The following is a 21846-nucleotide window of genomic DNA, read 5'->3' as shown; positions in this document are numbered from 1 at the left end:
TTAATGGTTGGAAATGGCTCTTCCTAGTACGTAGCGCCTGCAGTACTGTATTTAATTAATATCGATTTATGAAAAGCATTTTGAACGCTGAAAGTGGGATGGGGAGCTAGCAGGTGGTAGAGAATTTGATAATGATAACAATAATCAATGTTTTGTAAAAAGAATAATAATAATGATCTCTGGATGGGTTTGAGTTTTCCTTGGGGAAGATATTGGTGTTCAAAACCCATGATTACGAGTTCAAGGAAGGGCTAATCACATGGAAGTACGTGTAAAGTTTGATGTCCCCACCCCCAACTATAAAGCCACTGACCGAGACTTATGGCTTGAATTCGGCCCTCCCATCATACATAATTTAGCCAAGAGCCCCAGTGCCTGAGTGAACCACGATGATTGCAATATTGCCATCCACTGTGCGCCACACATTTTGCTTCATTTCTCGAGTGGTAAAAATCAGCAATTATTCACACGTGTGGATATGAGTGACAAGATTTACGATCATCACATCGGTTTCAATCATCTATGGAAGATAGATTTCTGAAATTGATTAAAAAATTAAGAGCCATGAAGGACAATTTAGCAGAGATATATATTACTTTAGTCACAGCAATGAGATTGACAGGAGATGTCATTCTGATTCTTCGAATATAAAAAGTGAAAATATTGTAGAATTGAAGTTTTCTTCTATTAACATTTTAAAAATATTAATTAAAAGTTGCTACAAATTAATCTCTAAAAAATTTTTTTAAATTGAAATTGGATGGTCTAAGAGTCCACTTTCTCATAATTAAATACCCTTAATTCAAAATGGACAAATATTATGTATTTTATATATAATCTTTCAAAATTTTAATTTATTTTGATATCCAAACTTGTTTTTTACTCTTTTTTTTTTGTTTTGGAAAATAAAAAATAAATTGACCAAATTGGGGCTTCAAGGAATATGTATAAAGAATAAGAAAAAACGATGGAGTACAATATAAAAACAAAAGTAAAGATGGTTCTTTGGCAAGGAATGTAAACCCCAAAATCATCTCTTTTGCTAAAAATTTGACATGTATATATAAATGTAATAACATCAATTCGTATGCAAAAGGAAATGTCCTTTAAAGGTAAGATTTGTACCATTCAAGCAACAGCTGATTGAAAAAGAAGCTAGAAAGTTTGATAATAAATGACAAAATAATAAGATTCGTGTCACGAGCCACGACTCATGACTCATGACTCGTGAGTAGGTAGTGGTAGTAGTGCTACCGAAAATCATTGTATTCTGTAGTATCTACTCCGTTATACCTAACACCAATCCAACCCTTAAGAGGACTTCATTATGGATCTGCACACACACAAAAAGAAAAAGAAAACAGGGAATTGTGAGAGACCGGCATTGATTTGACTGCTTTAGCTTTCTGAATTGGCTCACACTTAGGAGGAAGTTTCATGCTGAAAATTTCGCCAAAAGGGTACAAAAAGGAGACCCCTCAGGTCATGGACATGAGACTGAAAGGTCCTCAAATTAGCCACTGTTTTACCTAATATAGGGTAAGACAATTTACAAATCAACGTGATATAAACCCCCCACCCTTTCATCTGTTTGCTACTGCTTATTCAAACCACTGTTCCCAAAGCATGGAATTGACCAACAGTTGTCCGTATAAAATGATTGTGTGAACAAGTTGTGTACGTAAGACATATAATGAAGCCACGGTTAGAATTTGGGAAAGGCTTTAGAGAGAAGATCAAATATTGGGGAAGTGGAAAAAGGAAGAAAAAGATCAGATGGGAATGGAGGGGTCTACATGTCTCAGGTTTGTGGAACCATTTGTCAATCACCATCTCCATGATCCTAAAATTATCAACTGTGAAGGAAATTATGAATCTTAATTATCACTTGTGAGGGTATTACAAGATTAATTTAGTAGTTTTTTAATCATATAGTGAAACAATGTGCAATTACTTGTATACATATAATTTGGCATTACCTAACCCTGATTATAATTAACAAAAGTCTTCCGCATGTCAAATCCCATCGACTTGATGAGTACTTCAATAGTCTAATCAGATGGTGGCCCTATGCCTATTCGATCATATCAAATCCAATGACATTTTTCAAAGAAATACAAGAAAGAACATTGACCTAGTTTTCCGTTTTAGAATTTTTGTGTTCATATGTATTATCTTAAGCTTTCAATTTTGGCTCTTGCTAATAGGAAAAGGCTAGATATGGCATTCCCTTTAGAAAAAGAAAATTATCTTCTCTCTACTAATTTTCATCTAGCAACTTTTTTGTTTTTTAAAAGCAATTTATCATATATTGATGCTGATATTATGCTAATCCAAGTTTTTAACTTAATTTAAATTCGGTAGAAGATTTAATTCAGTCTTAATGACTAACAGTATGTACATCTAGCAACTTAATTCAATTTAGTTATTTGATTAAAAGTGATTTTAAGATATACTATTTCATGTGTCTTTAAAGTTTTATTTCAATTAAACAATTTTATTTATCAAATTATTTTATAGAAGGATTGGATGAGAAAAATACTTGTATATATATACACCCAAAATTTGGTTGATACGAGGGATTTATCATCATATAAAATTCGATAACTTTCCAACTTTAGAATTGTAATTTAGATCATGGGAGCATTAGCATATACGCAAAACAGAAGAAACATAAGGGGTAATTAAGGTTAAACCAAGAGTTTCAAGTGGAGTTGCCTGTCTTTGTCTGTAATAGTGCCATTATACAAAAAATCAAAGTTGAGTGAGGGAATTTGCTTTCACCGACATTCCACACTAGGTTAGTTAACCTAACATGTCGACTCCATCATTAATGTTAACCAAATAATTAAACACATTGAATCAAACAAGTTGCATGGAAGGGACATTTATGTCAAAAGGAAAAAAAAATATACACACACATCAGTCCCACTTTGGTCCAAAAAAAAGACCTTGGTTTTCCTTTGATACTACTAATTTATGGATATGTATCTGCTTTTAAGGTGGGAATTCGGAGATGTCCCTGTTCTGAAATCCTGTCATCAATCGTGTCTGAAAAAGACCCCATGTATGAGAGCGAAAACAGGTCCCATAATGTGTCTTTGTACAGTTCAAGAAGAAGAGAAGACCAGAGCTTTAAAAAAACCAACACAGGCGACCCCCTCAAAGAAAATGAAATGTGAATGCAAAAGGCAAAAATAAGAAAATTACCCAATTCAAAGCACATGTGAAAGGAAAACCCAGAGTTTTGTTTTGCCATAAAAAACACGCATAAAAGAAGAAGAAAGGAAAAACCGGTGTGTTTCTCGAATTCTGTCGTTTGAGAAAATTATTGTTGTTGCAAGTACAACAGTTGAAGGTACCTGACCGCGCGTGCCGTCCGGTGCGCGAGACTTTGGGGTCCAAAGGCCGACAGCAAGAGGGGGGGGGCTACCCCCTGCCCTCTGCCCCTGACTTTATCTGATGGACTGGGGCGGGCAGCGGAAAACGACAGGAGCTTATGATCCCTTTGTCTTTGTAGGGCAGGGTTGGGGCAGTTTGGGCAGAATTGGTAGGCAATCTAGTCGCCGTCAATGTTCTGTGGGGGCAGTCTTCCCTCGATCCACGGGCTATCTTTCCCCTTCTCCTTTTATCTCTCTCTCTCTCTCAAACATCAACAACCAAAACACCTAAAACTTCTCTCTCTAAATTCTTTTTTGCTTGATCCATCGCTGTCAGCTGCATTTTGCCTTGTATTATTAGTTTATCGCTCCTATATATTGTATCTATCAAAGCCTAATGCTTTCCATAATCATGAAAGCAAGCAAGCAGCCATATTAATTATATTTATCAAATAGTATTACATCAAGTTGAATTTTAAATATTTGAGTATTTGATTCGTTAATTGATACACTATCTTTTGCTTAAAAAGTAAAATTTGAAATCTTTCTTCTTTTAATTATAAAAAAAAATTAAATTTCAATAATTAGAAGAGTTTATTTTGTTTTCATTATAAAAAAATGATGGGTTTGACGTTGCTTCTAGGAAATGTAACAACTTCAAGGACAAATTAATTTTGTATTAGCAATTAATTTGGTCCTCACTTATACTTTGAACCTTGATAGTTAAAATCTGTGATTGTCTCTGCAGACATTTTCGATCTCAAAGGACAAAAATCGACCTTGCTAACTTAACTACGAGTATCTGTTATTGAATTTAGCTAAAATCTAGCTAGAGGTAAATATATGTAAGCAGATAATGTGTAAAGGGGGTACATGTGTCTCATCCACATCCCATGGATGGAATGATATGACATGACACCCATTGCATGAAATGTGATGCACTCCCACTCCCACATTCTATATGGACCTCGCTCCATGTCTCCCCTTATGCGGCAATACAGCTTTTCTAGGGTTCCTCACCCTTCCTTCTCTCTCTCTCTTTTTTATCCTCGAGTGGAATAGCTACGTAGCTTCTTGTTGGCTTTGATTGAATAATATCAATAATGGGAATTGAATAGGAACAATTTTCCTGTCAATAATTCTCTCTCTCTCTCTCACTTATCTCTCCTGCATTATATTTATATCTCTCTATATATCAACTCACTGTTTTGTCAAATTGCCATAGAAATAAGAAGCATATAACAGATATTGTCTCTAGATTTTGGGTGGATTTATCCGAAATGTATTTTTGCACGATGATAATATTTGATCATCCTAAATTTCTTTACTTCACTTGATGTTGTTACGGTTTCCTTCTTTTTGTTAATCAGATTATCGTACTAGTTATTAATAATAAAATTTTTATTGGATCAAAAAAATTTAAAATTTGCTTCGACTTTTAATCGGATTGAGGATATGGAAAATTGCTGGTGAGCTAAACCCACTAAGATTTACAACTTACAGTTGATGATGCCCTAGATGTGGGACACCAAATTTGTTAATGGTATGCTAGATGATTAACTATTCAGTAAATAAAGGAGTAAATATATATATATATATATATGTATATGTATTATTTGATATATTACCCTTAGGCTCTTTAACCAATGTTTTTAACTTTAAATTTGAAGCAGATGAGATATCCAGAAATTTATTTGTAATAATTAATTCAATGAATTTGCCTCCTTGTGTAGAAAAGAAATAAAAATCTGGGCCTACCATGATATGTACTATACTTCAAAAGAATTCTGTATGGAGGAGTGGTGTGACTGTTATTTTGTTCAGTCTGGAATTAAAAACAAGGAGAAAGATTTCCCTGTTGGCCTGCAATGATTGATGAGTCAACTAATTCCTATTTTATAGTAACAAGAACAGAAACCAAATAAGGGAAGCTGGGACTGAGATTTCCCGGAAGATAACATATTTTAAATGGTTGATAAAAATGGGATTATCAACAAAACTATATGACAAAAAGAAATCCAGGTGTTTCTGCTTCTTTTGTCAGGTTCTGTTTATTGTTTTGGACGTATATCATGTTTCTCAGCTTCTGGCTCGGAAGAAGAAGAGGTTAACTGGATTATTGGTTAGCTGGAGGAGAAACAGGAGATGTTTGTTGTACATGCTTTTCCCATAGATTCATTTCTTGCTCCTTGTTCCGAAGCACGTCAGATTTTTCATTCCTGGAGACAAAGAATTGTCAGCATGTGTTCGTTGGCACCAGTTTCACCATGATTTTTGTAATTTCAAGCGAATTGGGTGACCCACCTGTGGGAAAACATTTAACATAGATGGTCCATTTCACAGACTCACATCCACTTACTCTCTGAGCCAATTTGATGACCCACCTACTTGGAAAACTCCCTCATGTAGATGGTACTGGTTTTAACTAAAATGCTAATTTCATTTGCAATTTTCAGTATCGGACTATCAATCTTACTTCTCCATCTCTGGCGAATTGTCAGTGGTTGCACCTCAACCTTAGGACTAGTCTCTAGTCTCTGCATAGCTGTGTAGAATATTGACGGTCCTTCTTATCAGTCATTCAAACACAACAAGTATGGCCCTTTTGATTATTCAAAGAAAATAGACGCGCATTGAAAAAAGGCATTCAATACAAGGTACCTAGGATGGCAAACAGGGGATTTCCATATCCTTGTTCTGTATACTCCCTAGGGATCCTCAGAATGATCTCTTTTTTTCAAGCTGTTGGTGGCCAAAGGACATTTTTCTACTATGCAACCTTTTATTCATTCAAAGATGTGAGAAAACAATAAAATAAAAAAGGGGAATTTCTCGAAAGGAGAAAGATGGATGGTTCTTAAGCCTACATTCCCCCCAGGGACCCCACCCTTTAACAACACTCAAATCGAATACCCGTCCACAATGAGAACTCCAATGGCGGGTTGAACCTGACAAAAGCTAAGAGGAACAAGATCCCTCCCACGGAACTACTATAGATCATGTCTCTCTGGACAAAGCTGGCATGTGGGTCGATTCTTATTGGAGCGCTGCAACTTAAAAAAAGGTTGAGCATGATGAGTTTTCTTCGCAGAGGGAATTTCTCACTGACATATTGAGGACCCCCCCTCCCTGCTCTCTAGACCGAGATCTGTTTATTCAAAATTTTCGGTTACCAAGAATAGATTTGGTACCACACAGAAATTCGGGTTTTTGAAGATTTGAATCAGTCTTTGACAATAGAATAATCTCTGTATACATTTTTAATTACATTGAGGTTCAGTCAAGTGTGATTATACCAATCTTCCAGTGATCTTCATTGAAGATCCCAAATAATATTGGAAAATGCAACATGGAATGTCTGATTTCAGTATATAATGCTAGTTTCAAGAAGAACAAGGTCTTTTTGGGACTTCGAAAATGGATGCTACAGTAATCTTATGGGTCCGGTGACTATTGTTTAATGTGATAAAAGGTTGCTTTGGAACACCATGTCAGTTTGGATTGGTTAAAACCAAGAAAGGAAAAAGAAGCTGCTTTAACTGTTGCATTTGTCAGTGCTATGAATTAGTTCAAACATAGAAAACCCGAGTTAAAAAAATTATTCCAGTTCTCATGTTAGGGCCTGTAATTTTCCGATGAAGAAATAACGTTTCATTGAGTGTGCAATTTTCTCCTCTCATGTTGTTCCTGGCTAAGCAATTCAATGAATCTGCTTCTTTCTGTGAACCCTTCAGCGGTCTTTTGCGTGCAATATGCATTTTCCACAACAGACGTGTAGCATCAGCATTCCATCCAGATTCCAGTAGACCTATAATTTGTAAAAGACTGGGTGGAAATATATGGTAAGGATGACACGTTTTAAATTCATCCACAAAATAACATGAAAACTGCTTATATAGATCTGATGATAGTAGCATATGAATCTGAGCAAGGTTTTCAACACGGATAAGGATGAACATTTTAGATACACAGAATCCAAGAATTGACAGATATAGTAAGGTATCTTCGAACGATTTTATTGCACAAAGGCTAAATCAAAATATCAAGCACATGCAAGTTAATAATTTAGAGCTCACCCCTGATTCGTTTTCCAATTATTGATGTTTTTCACCCTATACTTTGTGTTAAAAGTCAGTTTTGTTAGCAGTGTATCAGATATGAAGATAAGAATGAAATAGGGGTGAGTAATTAACAAGATAAGAATTGCTTGATTATAATTAGAGCAATGGTAGATATGGGACACCAAAGGCCTGCATGTCTAGTTAGTGCACTTCTCTACTGTCATGCCCTGCTAGGATATGAACAGGAACCAATGACAAGACTAATGCCATACAAAGGGCTAGAAATGTCTTACTTTGACATGGAATGATTCAATATTTGTGCTGGCAAGCAAAGGTACTACTTGCCAAATTCAAAAGGGAAAACAAAAAAAAATTTGATGAGGACAACAATGACAGGAGCAGAAGAGAGGGTGCATGGAGCCCATATGATGGGAAATGAAAAGAACCTGCTTGTGATTGATGTTTTCATCGGAATGAAAACAAAATTATTATGCTTGATTGCGTGATCAAGTTTGCTTACTCAAGTTTTCTGTTCATGATTAGATATAAATACCACAATTTCAACAAGTAAGGAAATCCTGAATCAGCACCATTGTTATAAGCATCGGGAAATAGGCAAAAGATGGGTTTTGATCCTTGTTAAAACAAGTATATTCACCGTTAGCTCAAGCCAATTCATTATGTTAGAATCAAGTTGGGATAAATCATGGGACAATCGCAATTGCACCTGGTTTCAAGGAGCCCATATTATGGTCATGCTTGATACTTCTTGCATCGTGTCAAAGACTATGGTGGTTGTTCTTGTCAATCAAGCTCTGCATGTTCTGTTGTTGGATTCTAACTTCATAAACACTTTAATCTAATCATTTGTAGTAAATAAATGCGCCTCTCATAGAAGGGTAAAAGGTAATATCTCCAATCAATCATGTTTTTCTTCATCCCGAAAAACCAACCCCCCTGAATGACAATGACTAATTCCTAACGAAGAAGAATAGCAGTTTGGAAAACAGCAAACATTCTCTCTTTGCTGTCTACTGCGTGCAGAAGAAGTTATGTTAATTACTTTACGGAGATAAACATAAGAAACAAAGCAGAAACACACAACAGGCAGCCACGTCAAATCAAGAATCACAAGAATCTGACAAATTAAGGGCCCTCCTTCTGACAAAGAATTTGGAGATGAAGTTGCACTTCACAGACTAATTACTTTTACCACATACTGTCCCAGCAAAGCAGATTGTTCTAAGTTGCAAGAAGGTGAAAGTTTTTTGTTAACTGTGTTGATATTAAAGGCCTAAGGGTACAACTCCAGTCCCCACCATGAGTAGAATCATGATTATGGCTTGTGGTTTTCAAATAAGCATTTGTCAGTTTATGTTTTTGCTTCTTGCTTTGGAAGACTCTGTTATGGACGGACAAATGGAATCTTGAGTTGTATTATTTTGTAAGTATCGCTTCAAAACTTTTTCCCCATAATTATGTTTTCAAAAGAGACATTTTAACAGGTATAAGTTTAGAACTTAAGATTTCATTATAAAGATGTTCAGTTCGAGCTGTAGTGTCCAACCCATTGGGCTGACAAGACATGATCCGTGGCCCACAATGGGCCATCCAGATTGAAAAATATTGGGTCATATTGGGCCTTTAATTGTTCAGAATTTTCCTAACCGTGAAATAAGTAAGATTAAAAATCTAAACCGAATTTAATGGGTTATAATCGTACTTACATAATCCATTTAATTTCCCAACCCAAAAGAAGAAGGAAAAAGGAAGAAAGGAAAACAGAGTTTCAAGCTTATGCGAAGTAAGTAGACATCGTCCGATTAGAAGATCGATTCAATAGAGAAACACTGTGACACTTCTAAAAGAAAACTGGACGGCCGGGATCTAGGCTTTGGATCGATCCAATTTTTCTTCGATTTTATTTTATTTTATTTTTTGTTTTTCCTCTTCAGCAATCATCATGAACTGCGAAGTCTGTCAACTCAAAGAACTGGTAATCAAAATTTGGCTCTTTTACTGTTTCTTTTGCATATTAAATTTATTATTTACGCTTCCGATTTAAAAAAAAAGATCAATCGTTTTTTTTTTGTTTAGGAAGTGGAGCACTTCGAAATACGGGAGGTTTTGCGCTGTAAGTTCACTGTTTAATTTCATTTTGATTTAATTTCGTTGATTAGAAGTTCTTTTTTCGGTGGATCTGGTTTTGATTAATATGAGCAGTTAAAGTTTAGTTTTCTTTATATATATGTATTTTGAACTGTAAGTAAGGAGATGAAAGTTCATGTTGCAGGCATTTTACATACAATAGTGTTTCATAGAGCATTAGGGCTCGTTCGGCCCAAAGATGTTGATTTGGAGCTTTTTGAAATTACTTATGTGAGTAATTCTTGTTTCCTTTTTTATTTTTCTCTTGATGAAGTAATTCCTGCTTTTAAATCCTGATTTTCTCCGGCATTTGACATGTATGTGTTTTGCATGTAGGTGCAATGTGGGGATGTGGAAGTTGAGAAGAAAATAGATGAGAAGATTGATCATTTCATAAGCTGGGTAGAGAAACATCCCAATAAGAAAAGTCAGGTCTGTCTATTTTGCTTTTAGTTTTATCCTTCTCATTTCGAATTTAGTAATCATTGCATCTTATTCATCTTCACTTTTTATTTTTATTTGTGATGCAGATATGCTTATCATTTTATGAGGTCAAAAGCAAACAGCCATCTTGGTTCACTAACAAAACCGAGCGCCTATATTGGGAACAATGGTATCTCAATTTGAATGTGACTCAACACCCAAAATCACATTTGGGCAAATCTCATCATTCCAAAGTGGTCATTGATCCAGGAGGTACAACCATGCATATGTCCTTTTCCTTTAAAATCGTGACCTTTTTTTCTTTACCCCAAGCTAACTGATTTTCTTTTGTTTTTTTTTTCAATTGTTTGTGTTTATCCTTATAGATAGTGGTGCTTCTGAGGAGAGAAGTTCTCGCAGAGCAGCAGTTGAAGCATCTCTTCGAGAGGTTCTCTTTCAAATAATAAAGTTTGTCAATGAGAAGAAGGATCATGTTCCACCCATATCTGAGGGTGTCATCTACTTTCCATATGAAATTACCATACCAAGGTCAGCTCTCCCTAGTCCCTTCATTAAACACTATACTCTCTATCTTTTTTAAGGTTATCTGTAAAAGGAATTATTGTAGGGGAATGGTGCATAGCTATTTGTTCTGCGTTTTTCCACCAGAAATTTGGTTTTTTTCTTCTTCTTCTTTTTGTGCATAAAGAAGATCAGAAGAATGTAAAAGAACTGCTGTCTAAGAAGTTTATGAAAGAAATGACTGGTCTAAAGATGAATGGTTAAAAAATTCTGATGATTAACCTAAAAGAAGATTCTGACTTAGGAATAAAACAGCAGTGACATTTTTCTTGAATCAAGTGAAGTTTACTTTCTAGCGTTAAATATAATAACTATTTCTTCATCTGTTAATGAGTTTGTGTGTTAGCACATTGATTGGCTTTCTGCTTGATTGTGTGAACTGTCTAATGTTGAAATAAACACTAGGTTACCCCTTTTTTTTCCCATTTATTTGCTACTATTAATAGTAGTATTTTCATTAGATGGGATCAGAATGCACTGTTAGAATTTATTTCTCTTGGAGGAAACTAGAATACATTTTTTGTGGGAAGGCCGACTTCCAACAAAAAAATTTCTGTGCTTTCAGAAAGGTGCCTTGGTGATGAGATTTACTTTGTTAAAACAGTTATTAATTATTTGTTTACGTCTTTCTAGCTTCCTGATAATCCTACCACTTGATTCCTAGTTGACAAGTTATCAGTCATGATGCATGTACGATGTCTATACGATTTTCAATGTTAAGCAACAAAATGATGTGGCATATATCTCTGATGGAGTTCAGAGAGGTTGTTTGCTTTTATTCTTGATGGAATTGAAATGATCTCATATATTTAAAGTCGTTTGATACCTACCTAGGAAGAAAGAAATTTAGAGAAAACTGTTGCCATCTCCATATAAATAGGAAGTTAGGTTTTAACTGAAAGTGCTTGCTTTATGTTGATGTTGGTCTGTATTCTTATCGAGATTGTTGAACTAAGTGTGCAAAATATAGTTAAGAGTCACAAATTCATGTCAAACTAGGATCAATTGACTGCGCTTGATCCCTTGCTTTTATTTTGATGAATTGTTGTTGCCATTCTCATCTCTGTTTCTTAGGAAATTTCAATGAGGAACAATGTTTAGAATGGTGAGTTAATATTGTGCTGCAATTACTCAGTTCATCAGATTCTGCTTTCGGAATGGACATGATCAAGAGGATGCTCCAGACTGGGCATCCAACCATGCTCAGCTGATTATCAGACTTTGCAAGCTAATTCAGTTCGTAAATCTCTTTTGGAGTAAAACAGTTCCTCTGCTCGCGATATTCATAAATGCAAAAAAAAATTAAACTTGTAGCTAAGTGCAGAACAGACCAAAGCCGATGAGACAGGCAGGGGTGAATATCTGAAGATATAATAGCTAGGTGCATAATCGAATCCACTAGCTTGTAAATATTATCTCATTCATATCCTTTTCCTTCCCTTTTTGGAGATGCTAGCATTTCCTGTATGATATTGTTACTCATCGAATGAGGCAATCAACAGCAATATGCTCGCTCCTTGAGCGAAAATGATGACCTGATTTACAAAGGAATGGTATATTTTTAGTTTAAAGCCCTCTTTTTCTGTTTGCCACCGTCAACACCCAATGCTTTGGTTTAAGAGTGTCATATTGAAAGCCTAACCTGGTTGTTCAGAGAAAAGCTTGATCTCAAATTGGATTATTGAATTTCGATCTCCTAATTTAAGCTAAATGACAGAACTGGAACCTTTAATTTTGGTTAGGCATGACTTTTTTTTTTTTACTAAAAATATTTAAGAATTTAAAATCTCGTTTAACTCATTAGATGCATGAAATTGTTTTCTTTTGCCAATAATAAACTAGAAAATGTCCATTTAAATGTGAATACACGAGGCGCCTAAATGTAAAATCAATCGCAAAATCAATCGCTTTCATATTGATGTAGCTTTAGCTGAGTTATTTTACACATGAATTATTTCTAGACAAAAAAGGGCCTCCCCAGAGTAATAGCAACTCATCAAAGGGGATAAAAATCTCAAAATAAGCTGTTTGACCAATTCAAAAATTAAATTCTTTTAAAGGAAAATATTGTTTAAATGGAGTATCATCATTTTGCGCATGTTCTTAGCCCATTTTTGTCAAATATATATTTTAAAAAAAACCAAATAATTGGTGAAATTGCAATCAAGTGATTGAGTGACTTTTTGATGTTTGACACAATTCTTGATTACCTCCAAGCCACAAGTCCCAAGGTTTTATTACATGAAATTAGGCAGATTATGTGGTCATTGATGAATCTGTAGGCTATAGCTTCTTAATTTGGCAAAATTTTGTACATTAATCCCAGCTGAATAGTCATTAATTGATTAAACAAAAAGATCTTACTTCAAGAGTTCCAAGTAAAAAAACAAAAATGAAGAAGCAAAAGTAAGGTTTCACCTAGTAGTTTGTAGGCACTTTGCGCATGCCTTCCATTCTTTGACTGTCAATGCAATAAAAGGCAATGGACGGCGTCTCTTCTATTACTGTTAGCAAACTTTTTTTTTTTTTTTTGGTCATATACAAAGTCTATTTAAAGGGAGATGGGCATCAAGATAGAAAAACACAAAGCACAAAACAGGAGACTAGGCTAGCAATGGAGAGAAAGCAGCATTTTGTGTTAGTCCACGGAGCCTGCCATGGAGCCTGGTGCTGGTACAAGCTTGTGAGCCTACTCAAAACGGCTGGTCATCAAGTCACTGCCTTGGACCTTGGTGCTTCCGGAGTTGATCCCAGGCGGCTCGAAGAAAGCACTTGTATTTCAGATTACTTGCAGCCATTGATGGATTTCTTGGCCTCTCTCCCTGAACCTGGGAAGGTCATTCTTGTTGGTCACAGCTATGCCGGTCTCTGTATATCTCTAGCCATGGAAAGATTTCCCAACAAAATTTCAGTTGCAGTTTTTATTGCAGCCTATATGCCTCGTCTTAGCTCTCCACCAGGGACTCTCATACAAGAAGTAAACAATCAAACTTCCTCGTTCTAGCTTGTAATTGACGCTAATAATACATGAATATCCAGGTTTGGAGATTCTAATTTTCGTCAACTCTTTTTGCTTTTTTTGTTGATATAGTACTTTAAAAGCACCCCAGTGTAATCTTTAATGGACTGCCAGTTCACATTCGATAAAGGCCTGGAGAAGCCACCAACTCGGGTTCTCTTTGGGCCAGAATTCATGGAGGCCAAAGCTCATCAACAGCGCCAATTGGAGGCACGTTTTAAATGGTTTAAGCAAATCTCAAGCTGCTATATCTGAATGTGTTCTAATTTTGCACTGTTGCATGCAGGATTTGGAGTTGGCCAAAATGTTGGTTAGACCAAGTGGGCTATTCCTGGACGACTTGGTCACGGGGAATTTATTAACACAAGAAAAATTCGGGTCGGTGGATCGAGCTTTCATTGTATTAGAAGAAGATCAAGTGATGATGGAAGAGTTCCAGCGATTGATGATCGATAACTGTCCAGCCAAAGAAGTGAAGGTCATTAATGGCGCCGGCCACATGGTCATGCTTTCCAAGCCCAAACAGCTTTGCCAGCTTTTACAAGACATCGCAGAGAAATTCTGTTGATTCATATGTTAGCCAATGTTGCCATTTATGCTAATTAAGGATATAAAACTTTCTTGATTTCTTTTATTTTTGGTAAAATATATTTTTTTCGTACGATTAAAATATATGTGGCATCTAATTAAAGATGATATGCTTAATTTAATTGGATGTGTCGCATTCAAAGGGATTGGTCTATGATTTTTCTTGCACCAGATGCAGTGTTTATGCCTTTATGGTGTAGGATAAGGTGCTATAGATGTAGGACCTCTTGAAATAGGGTCCAACAAAAAATGGATCATACAATAACGAGAAAAATATGCAAAAAGAAAACAGATACCTACCATGTAAAATAAAATAATGAAAAATTGACAATATAGTCGTGAAGAAAATTGAATAGTTGCCATCGAGGGTTTTTTTTTTCTAAAGAGAATTTTATAACCCATGAATTATCCCTACAAAATAAATTAAAGATAATTTTTGACTGAATTTTTTGTTTGAATTTTATCAAAAATGAAATCCATCGACAATATGAAAAGATTAATTTTATTGAAAATATTTTTTTGACAAAATTAATTTCGTTAGAAAATTAATATTTTTTTTTTGTAATGCATTATTTTTAGAGTTATTTTTTTTACATTAAACACTATTTATAATTAATATTATATTAAAGATAAAAACCCTAAAATCAAAGTTTCCTTGCTTATATTGTGCACCACAACAAATGTGAGAATTCAACTAGAACAAATAAAAGAAGAAAATGAGCTGATGATGAATCATGAGTGGATTCCATGCTTGTAGTGGGTGTTGATGATTGGTAGAATATTATATTGGAGTCATATTTATTTGCTATATGATTTCACAGAACAATACATATCTTTTTCTTTTCAATGATTTGATCGGAAAATCATTGTGTGATAAAAAAAATCAATTAATATTTCTTTGTAAATTAATAACGTAACAACTTATACAATTTTGTTTTATATATTTGTTTTTTTTATCTCAAGTTTCTTTTAAAAAAAAGCACGTGTTTTAGAATTATTGACCAACTTGATTGCCTCACAATCACATCAATTTTTTTATTTAATAAAAAATGTCAACAGTTTTAAACATCTGAAAATATTATCAGTTTTAAACAACAATTAATTTTGACACCTATCAACATAGCAATTATTGGACATAAATTTATATTTAATATATTATCAAAGCATAGATTTTATATATTATTGGTGAATTTTAAAATTTTTAAAAATAAATATTCATTATTTAAAAATATTTATATTAAAAAAATTTTAAAATCGTATGAAATATTCTTAACAATTTTGGTCACGTAGAGAGCTCGGAAATTATAATAGAGGCCTCGAAGCAGTTTGTTTTCTTTCACGGAGCATGCCATGCGGCTTGGTGCTGGTAAGTTTGCACCCTCGCTCGGATTTCCTGGTCATGGCCAGGTCGCTGCTCTTGACCTGTGGCGAATTTAACCCAAGCAGCTTGGCATGATTGCATCCAATTCTCAACGTCTGCAACCATGGTGGCCTCTTGTTTTTCTCTAGCCATGGTGGAATTCCAAATCAACACTGATGCAAGGAGAGTAGCTGATATTTCATGCCAAGATCAGTATCTTGAACTTTGAGGTTTATCATTCATGGGCTGTTTTGCAATATCTTGAACTAGCCAAAATGCTGGTGAGACCGACCTGGGTTTCCCGGAAGAATTCACGACGATTCTCTGTTGACGTGAAGGCCAACGAATCTCAGTGTTTCCAAGAATTAAATGGCTCAAAACCATGAATTACAGTTCTGGGTCCACACTCTCCATTACTATATATATTCAGGTCCTGCAAAATTAGAAATTTAGGAGATGCAAATAAGCCGTTTTGTGCTTGTAATTATTAAGATTGTGAGCTGTTTTTTGGCTTTTATCTTTGTGCCAACTGCTGAGGATGACAGGGGTTTCCTTGGATCCAGATAAGGATATGGATGCTATTTTCACCTTTGATTTTACTGTTGTTTGAATAGGGGTTGTTTCAACTGCTTCTTTGGATGCAGCTTAAACTCTTTTGCTTAGGGGCTGCTTCTTTTGTTCCGAGGATGACACCATCTAGTTTTGAGTAGCTTCGTTTGGGTTGTAGTCACAGTTCCAAGTATTGTATGTTAGCTTCTATGCCAAAAGGAGTCTTTTACCATATAAAGCTCAAGACTCAACATGGCGTTCTAGCTTTTTCATTAATAAAACACCAACTTTCAAAAAAAAAAAAAAGATTGTGAGCTCACAGATTAATCGTAATTTTCCTACTGATCATCAAGATACTGCAGAAATATGTACTAGTGAGACCACAAATTTGTATCCATGTCTAGTACAGGCATGCAAAGACCTTTCTATTTCCGAATTCCGACCACTGAGTGAATTCTATTGTAATTTATCACTAATGTTTTGTCTTACAGGGTTTTTTTTTTTTTTAATTTTTAAAAATTGATACTGACCACAAGTGAGGTTGGGAATGTAAGACTACGAGTATGCAGTCCCAATCACGAAAATGACATTGCAATTGCCAATTTGCAACCCAAAAGACAGAGACAAAGGTTGATCTGAAAAATGAAGCAGATGACTAGAAATTATATATGGATGGAGCCCCATTTTCAAGTCAGAAAAGGCAGGACACGTTCTGCTGACAATTTCTCAGCTAAGTTATTAGATAGTTTAGCCAATCACACCTAAGAGCTAACCAAGAATGAGCAAAAAGAACCTAAAGAGACAATGGCACCTTTTCCAGATCGATAATTTTTGCAGGGGCTGGACCATTCCCAGCCCACATGTCACGCATTATATTGCAAAGATTTTTCACCCTTGATATTAACGGATTGAGGCGTGAGCCCATCTGGATAAAGCCCCTTGCACTTGCATGAGAGCGAACAAAGAATCAAGCAAAAAACCGAGAAGAGTATTGAGAGGAAGGAAACTATGAAGCACTATGTTCTAGTTCAGGAATCAAAGTCCGTTGAGATCCTAGAATTGCCCAAACCAAGAAGTGAAGTTGATTAAATGGAGTCATTCTCTCAGATCCTGAAGAACTTGAGAAGAATTGACAGTTCTATAATTAATCTTCATTAGAATTCAAGTCCTACACATAGAGATTTAGGAGGTAAATAATCAATTCAGTTACTGTTTTTGTGCTTGAAAAATTTTGCGATTGTGACATCACAGATAAGTAATTTTCCTACCGAACATCACCATACGGCAGATACTTGTAATAGAACGAGACCAAGACATTTGCATCCGTGTGAATGTAGTACAGATATGCATAGACCTCTTTATCTTCGACTGCTGAATTCCAAACTTTTTGCTCAATAATATATATATTTTTATAGTTTTACTTTAAGTGATATTATCAATTAAAAATTTTAATTTTTAAATTTTAAATCTTAAATCATAAATTCTTACTGAATATGTAAGGTAAAATTGTCAAAAAAATAAATGGGACATTAAATGAAGGTAATAAATTTCTGTTTTGAATTAAGAGCTACAAAATTTTGCAATTAAAAGTGTGAAGTTTTAAAAAAGAACAATTTGCTGATGGAAAGAGAAGTACACAAGACAAGAACGCATGAAATGACGAGTTGGGCCATGGGTGACCCATTTCCACGAGGGAAGATTCAAAACGTTACATTGCCATGATCGATGCGTTACGTAAGGCATAGAGATATGAGCCGTCACCAATTAAGCCAATCGTCACGCATCGAATGGTCTACCCTTGACCTTAACCACTTGAGCGAACCCTCTACAAAATCCCCTTCAAATCAAGCAAAAAATCATTTGTGAGATAAAAGCAAAAAGAAAAGAAAATGAAGCACTTTGTTCTAGTTCATGGTATGTGCCATGGAGCTTGGTGCTGGTACAAGCTTGTCTCACTGCTCAAATCGGCTGGTCACCGTGTCACTGCACTGGATCTTGGTGCCAGCGGCATCAACCCCAGGAAGATTAGTGAGCTCACTTCCATGTCTGACTATGCTCAGCCTTTGATGGAATTCATGGCCTCTTTGCCTCAAGAAGAGAAGGTGATTTTGGTGGGTCATAGTTTCGGTGGCATAAGCATGTCTTTAGCCATGGAGAGCTACCCAAACAAAATCTTAGCCGCAGTTTATCTCACAGCCTTTATGCCCAACCATGATTCTCCTCCCGGAACTGGAGTACAAGAGGTAATTATATATATAAACTCTTTTCTCTTGGTCTTTGTCTTTATTGGTAGATGATGACTACAAATTTTACCCTACCACGTTCAAGTGATTAAGAACATAATAGATGATCCAGTGAGAGTAAGGCACAATTATTGATTAATAACTAAATAATGCATGTTCCTTCTTATGTTTCAAGGAGTACCAAATCATAACCCTTTGGTGAGTGATCAATTATGAGACTTTTGTTTCTTTCTTTAATTTTTTTCGTTAAATTCAATACAAATACCTGTCTCTTTTTGTAGCATGTCATGTTCCATTGTAGCCTGAAATATTGCTTGATATGTTCAAAAGGCTAGCATGTTTCCCATAGTACGCAAGTACTAATTTACTTAATTGATTATTTGGAAGCCAGTTCTTCAAAAGTGTCATGGCAGAGTCCATTATGGATTTCCAGTTATCGTTCGATGAGGGGCCAAATCATCCTCCAACAGGTGCCCTCTTTGGCCCAAACTACATGGTGGCAAAGGTTTACCAACTCTCCCCTAAAGCGGTCAGTATTTCAACAAAATCAGTTTCCATCTATATAACTAGTTAAGAATACTTACTAAGATCAACCTAAACGTTTTCAACGTGCACATGAGCATTTGTTTTAATGATTAGTTTACGAATTCTTTTGTTCAAAAAGCATATTGAATCTGTTGTGCTGATGATGTTGCATTGCATACAGGATTTAGAATTGGCTAAAACGGTGCTGCGACCTGGGAAGTGGTTCATGAACGATTTATCCAAGGAATCTCTGCTGACAAAAGAGAAATTTGGATCGGTTAATCGCGTTTACATAGTTTGCAATGAAGATTTGCTGATAAAGGAAAGTTTGCAGAAATGGTACATTGAGCATAGCCCAACAGATGATGTCAAGGTTATAGCTGGTGCTGACCATATGCCTATGTTCTCCAAGCCCAAGGAGCTCTGCCAAAGTCTCCAAGAAATTGCTGAGAAATATAATTGAAATTGTTGGGTTGGCATGAATTGTAATAATGATATCGTATTGAAATCAATAAGGGAAAAACAAAGGTGTTGAATGAGGGAAATCCTGTTATGGCTTTAGATAATTCTCAATTTATGATATAATATTTATATTTTCTTTTAGAATTGAAAGAAGGAAAATTTTAATCCTATTCTTTTAAATAATGAAATTATGTACCAATTAATAAGTTAAATGGTCGAGTATTCATAATATAATAATATATGCTCGGAAATTTTTTAAATTTTCAATTTTTTGAAGTATCAAAATTTGGTAAGCAATGTGACTTAATTTTAAATAAATCTCATGGGCATTCATTAAATATATACTTGAGTTAATCAGATTTTGCCATAAGATTTTAGATCTTATAAGTATCACCTAACCTACATTTTACTCAATTTTATATTTTATATACTAATATAAATCCTTAGAAAAATTATTCACTGAAAATTTTGGACTATGTGCAACCATTGATGGACTTCATGGCCTCTCTGCCTCAAGAAGAGAAGGTGATTTTAGTGGGTCATAGGTATGGTGGAATGGCCATTTCTTTAGCCATGGAAAAGTTCCCGAAGAAAATCTCGGTGGCAGTCTATGTCACGGCCTACATGCCAAATTATATTTCTCCACCAGCAACTTTAGTAGAGCAGGTATTATATATATGTATAGCCTGATTTTTTTGGTCGATTTTCCGATGTTTCTCCTGAAACAGTAAGCGACAAGTTGCTTAATATTCTTTGTTGATTATGGAAAACAGTACTTCAAAACGACCCCAAAGGAATCCTTGATGGATTTCCAGTTCTCCTTTGATGACGGTGTAGAAAATTAACCCACCGACTTCTGCCTCATTCGGGCCAAACTTCCTCGCAGCTAAGCTATTTCAACGTTGCCCCAAAGAGGCAAGTTTCGTGACGTTATTCATAATTACTAAATAACAGAGGAGGAAGTTCAATGCTAAACATTGACTATTAGAGGCCAAAATAAAGCTAACAGAGGCGAACCTTGTTTTGCCTCTTGTTTTGTGGTCAATGAGGCAATGAGTTGAATGTTTTTCTCTTGACAGGATAGATGATTTTGGTCTCCAAACACCAGTAGGCTTGTGAGCGGTTATCCTTTTTGTAATTGTACACATCTCCACTGCCCAAACCAAGTTGTGATTCCATGGAAAGTCTCTCCCTAATTGGAAGAGACTTGGAATGGTATCTTGGTTGTAGAGGCCAATAAAATTGCTTTTCAAAAAAATTTAAGCTAGGCAAAGGTGCAAGTCAGATCGAGTCAAGTTGAAACTTGCTTTTAACTTAATTAGAGTCATTCCTTTTAGATATAAGTTTATGGTTAAAGCCAACCTAAATGGGTTGTAAGCAGTCTGATATTGCAGGAATTGGAATTAGCTAGAACATTGCTGAGACCAAGTGGGTTGTTCGTTCGGGATTTGGCAAAAGAATCTCTGCTCACAGAGGAGACTTTCGGGTCTGCTAATCGGGTTTTCATTTTGTGCAAAGAAGATAAGCTGTTTAATGACGATTTCCAAAGATGGTTCATCGAGAACAGCCCGACTAAAGATGTGAAGCTGATCGAAGTAGCTGACCATATGCCGATACTCTCAAAGCCCAAGGAGCTCTGCCTATGTTTCCAGGAAATTGCAGAAGAATACAATTAAAGTTGCTGCTCTTTTGATAATTAAGCTTAAACCATAGTAATATTTTAGTTGGATTTGCACAGATATGATGAGTCAAAAGCCAGCTTTGCAGACGATCTTCAATAAATGAAAGCCTATAATTTTTAGTACTATATAATGAAACGCCAGCGTTTGCAATCTTATATCTTGTATAAATAAATCAAGTAAAGAAAATTGTTTGACCAATATTAATATATGAAGCTCGTGTTCCCGCAGGGCTGTGGGTTGAACTGAAAGAAAGATCTCAAAATGCAGAATCTTATGCAGGAAAAACTCTTAATTTATAGCAGAAAACAGGCTAAAATACTTGGACGAAGAACTTCAATAACTTTCTTTATGCCTTAAACTATGAGTAAATAAACGCCCTTAAACTTTTTTTATGATAAACAGATTTATTAGTCTCATAATCATTTTGAATCTCTTGTAAGTCACCTCTCCTCATCATTGTGTCACGAGATCATTATTTTTTTTAAACAAAAGCTAATTTGATAAAATGTACAGTGCCATCACTTGTAAGTCACTTAAGATTCCTCTATTCACTTGATATCAGATTTGCCTACTTCTCTTCTAAAAGTTAGACAGACAATTGCCTCAATTAAATTTAAAAAATTGACACAGATTATTTGTATTTAAATAATTAAAAATTGATTATGTGTTTAAATTATAAACTAATTAATTAATTAGTATCCCTGTTCATTTAATTTTTTATGATTTTTAAAAGCGGAAATTAAAGCCGGCATTATTCTATAGAAAAGAAATAAGAAAATAGTGTTGGTGATAAAAATTGCAAGGCATGCCAGGCTGTAACGACT

The 21846-nt window shown here is 35.2% G+C and overlaps 3 protein-coding genes and 1 pseudogene across 5 annotated transcripts; all 4 read left to right on the top strand.

The window, feature by feature from the left end:
• On the top strand, positions 9118–12193 carry LOC18611066 (autophagy-related protein 101). Of its 3 annotated transcripts, none has more exons than XM_007047087.2 (8): positions 9151–9245; positions 9397–9437; positions 9539–9575; positions 9735–9820; positions 9926–10021; positions 10120–10285; positions 10399–10561; positions 11669–12193. In XM_007047087.2, the coding sequence occupies exons 1-8, from the start codon at positions 9239–9241 to the stop codon at positions 11679–11681; spliced, it is 609 nt and encodes a 202-aa protein (XP_007047149.1). In that variant the 5' UTR covers positions 9151–9238; the 3' UTR covers positions 11682–12193. The 3 variants fall into 3 exon arrangements, with proteins under 3 accessions (XP_017969939.1, XP_007047149.1, XP_007047148.1); XM_007047086.2 differs by having other exon boundaries at positions 9152–9245; positions 11730–12193; XM_018114450.1 differs by having other exon boundaries at positions 9118–9437.
• LOC18611065 (methylesterase 10) lies at positions 12941–14355 on the top strand. The gene is given in 3 exon segments (XM_007047085.2): positions 12941–13571; positions 13686–13823; positions 13900–14355. Coding segments are annotated over 3 exon segments (915 nt in total). The 5' UTR covers positions 12941–13076; the 3' UTR covers positions 14182–14355.
• On the top strand, positions 17893–19439 carry LOC18611064 (methylesterase 10). Its single transcript, XM_007047084.2, has 3 exons — positions 17893–18353; positions 18745–18882; positions 19060–19439. Exons 1-3 carry the CDS (start codon positions 18000–18002, stop codon positions 19339–19341), a joined length of 774 nt encoding a protein of 257 aa, XP_007047146.2. The 5' UTR covers positions 17893–17999; the 3' UTR covers positions 19342–19439.
• On the top strand, positions 19357–21117 carry LOC18611063 (annotated as a pseudogene).

Source organism: Theobroma cacao, chromosome 1 (assembly GCF_000208745.1).
Source record: "Theobroma cacao cultivar B97-61/B2 chromosome 1, Criollo_cocoa_genome_V2, whole genome shotgun sequence".
Lineage (NCBI taxonomy): Eukaryota > Viridiplantae > Streptophyta > Magnoliopsida > Malvales > Malvaceae > Theobroma > Theobroma cacao.
Note: the sequence above shows the minus strand (reverse complement) of the source record. Positions and strands in the feature narration are given on the sequence as shown.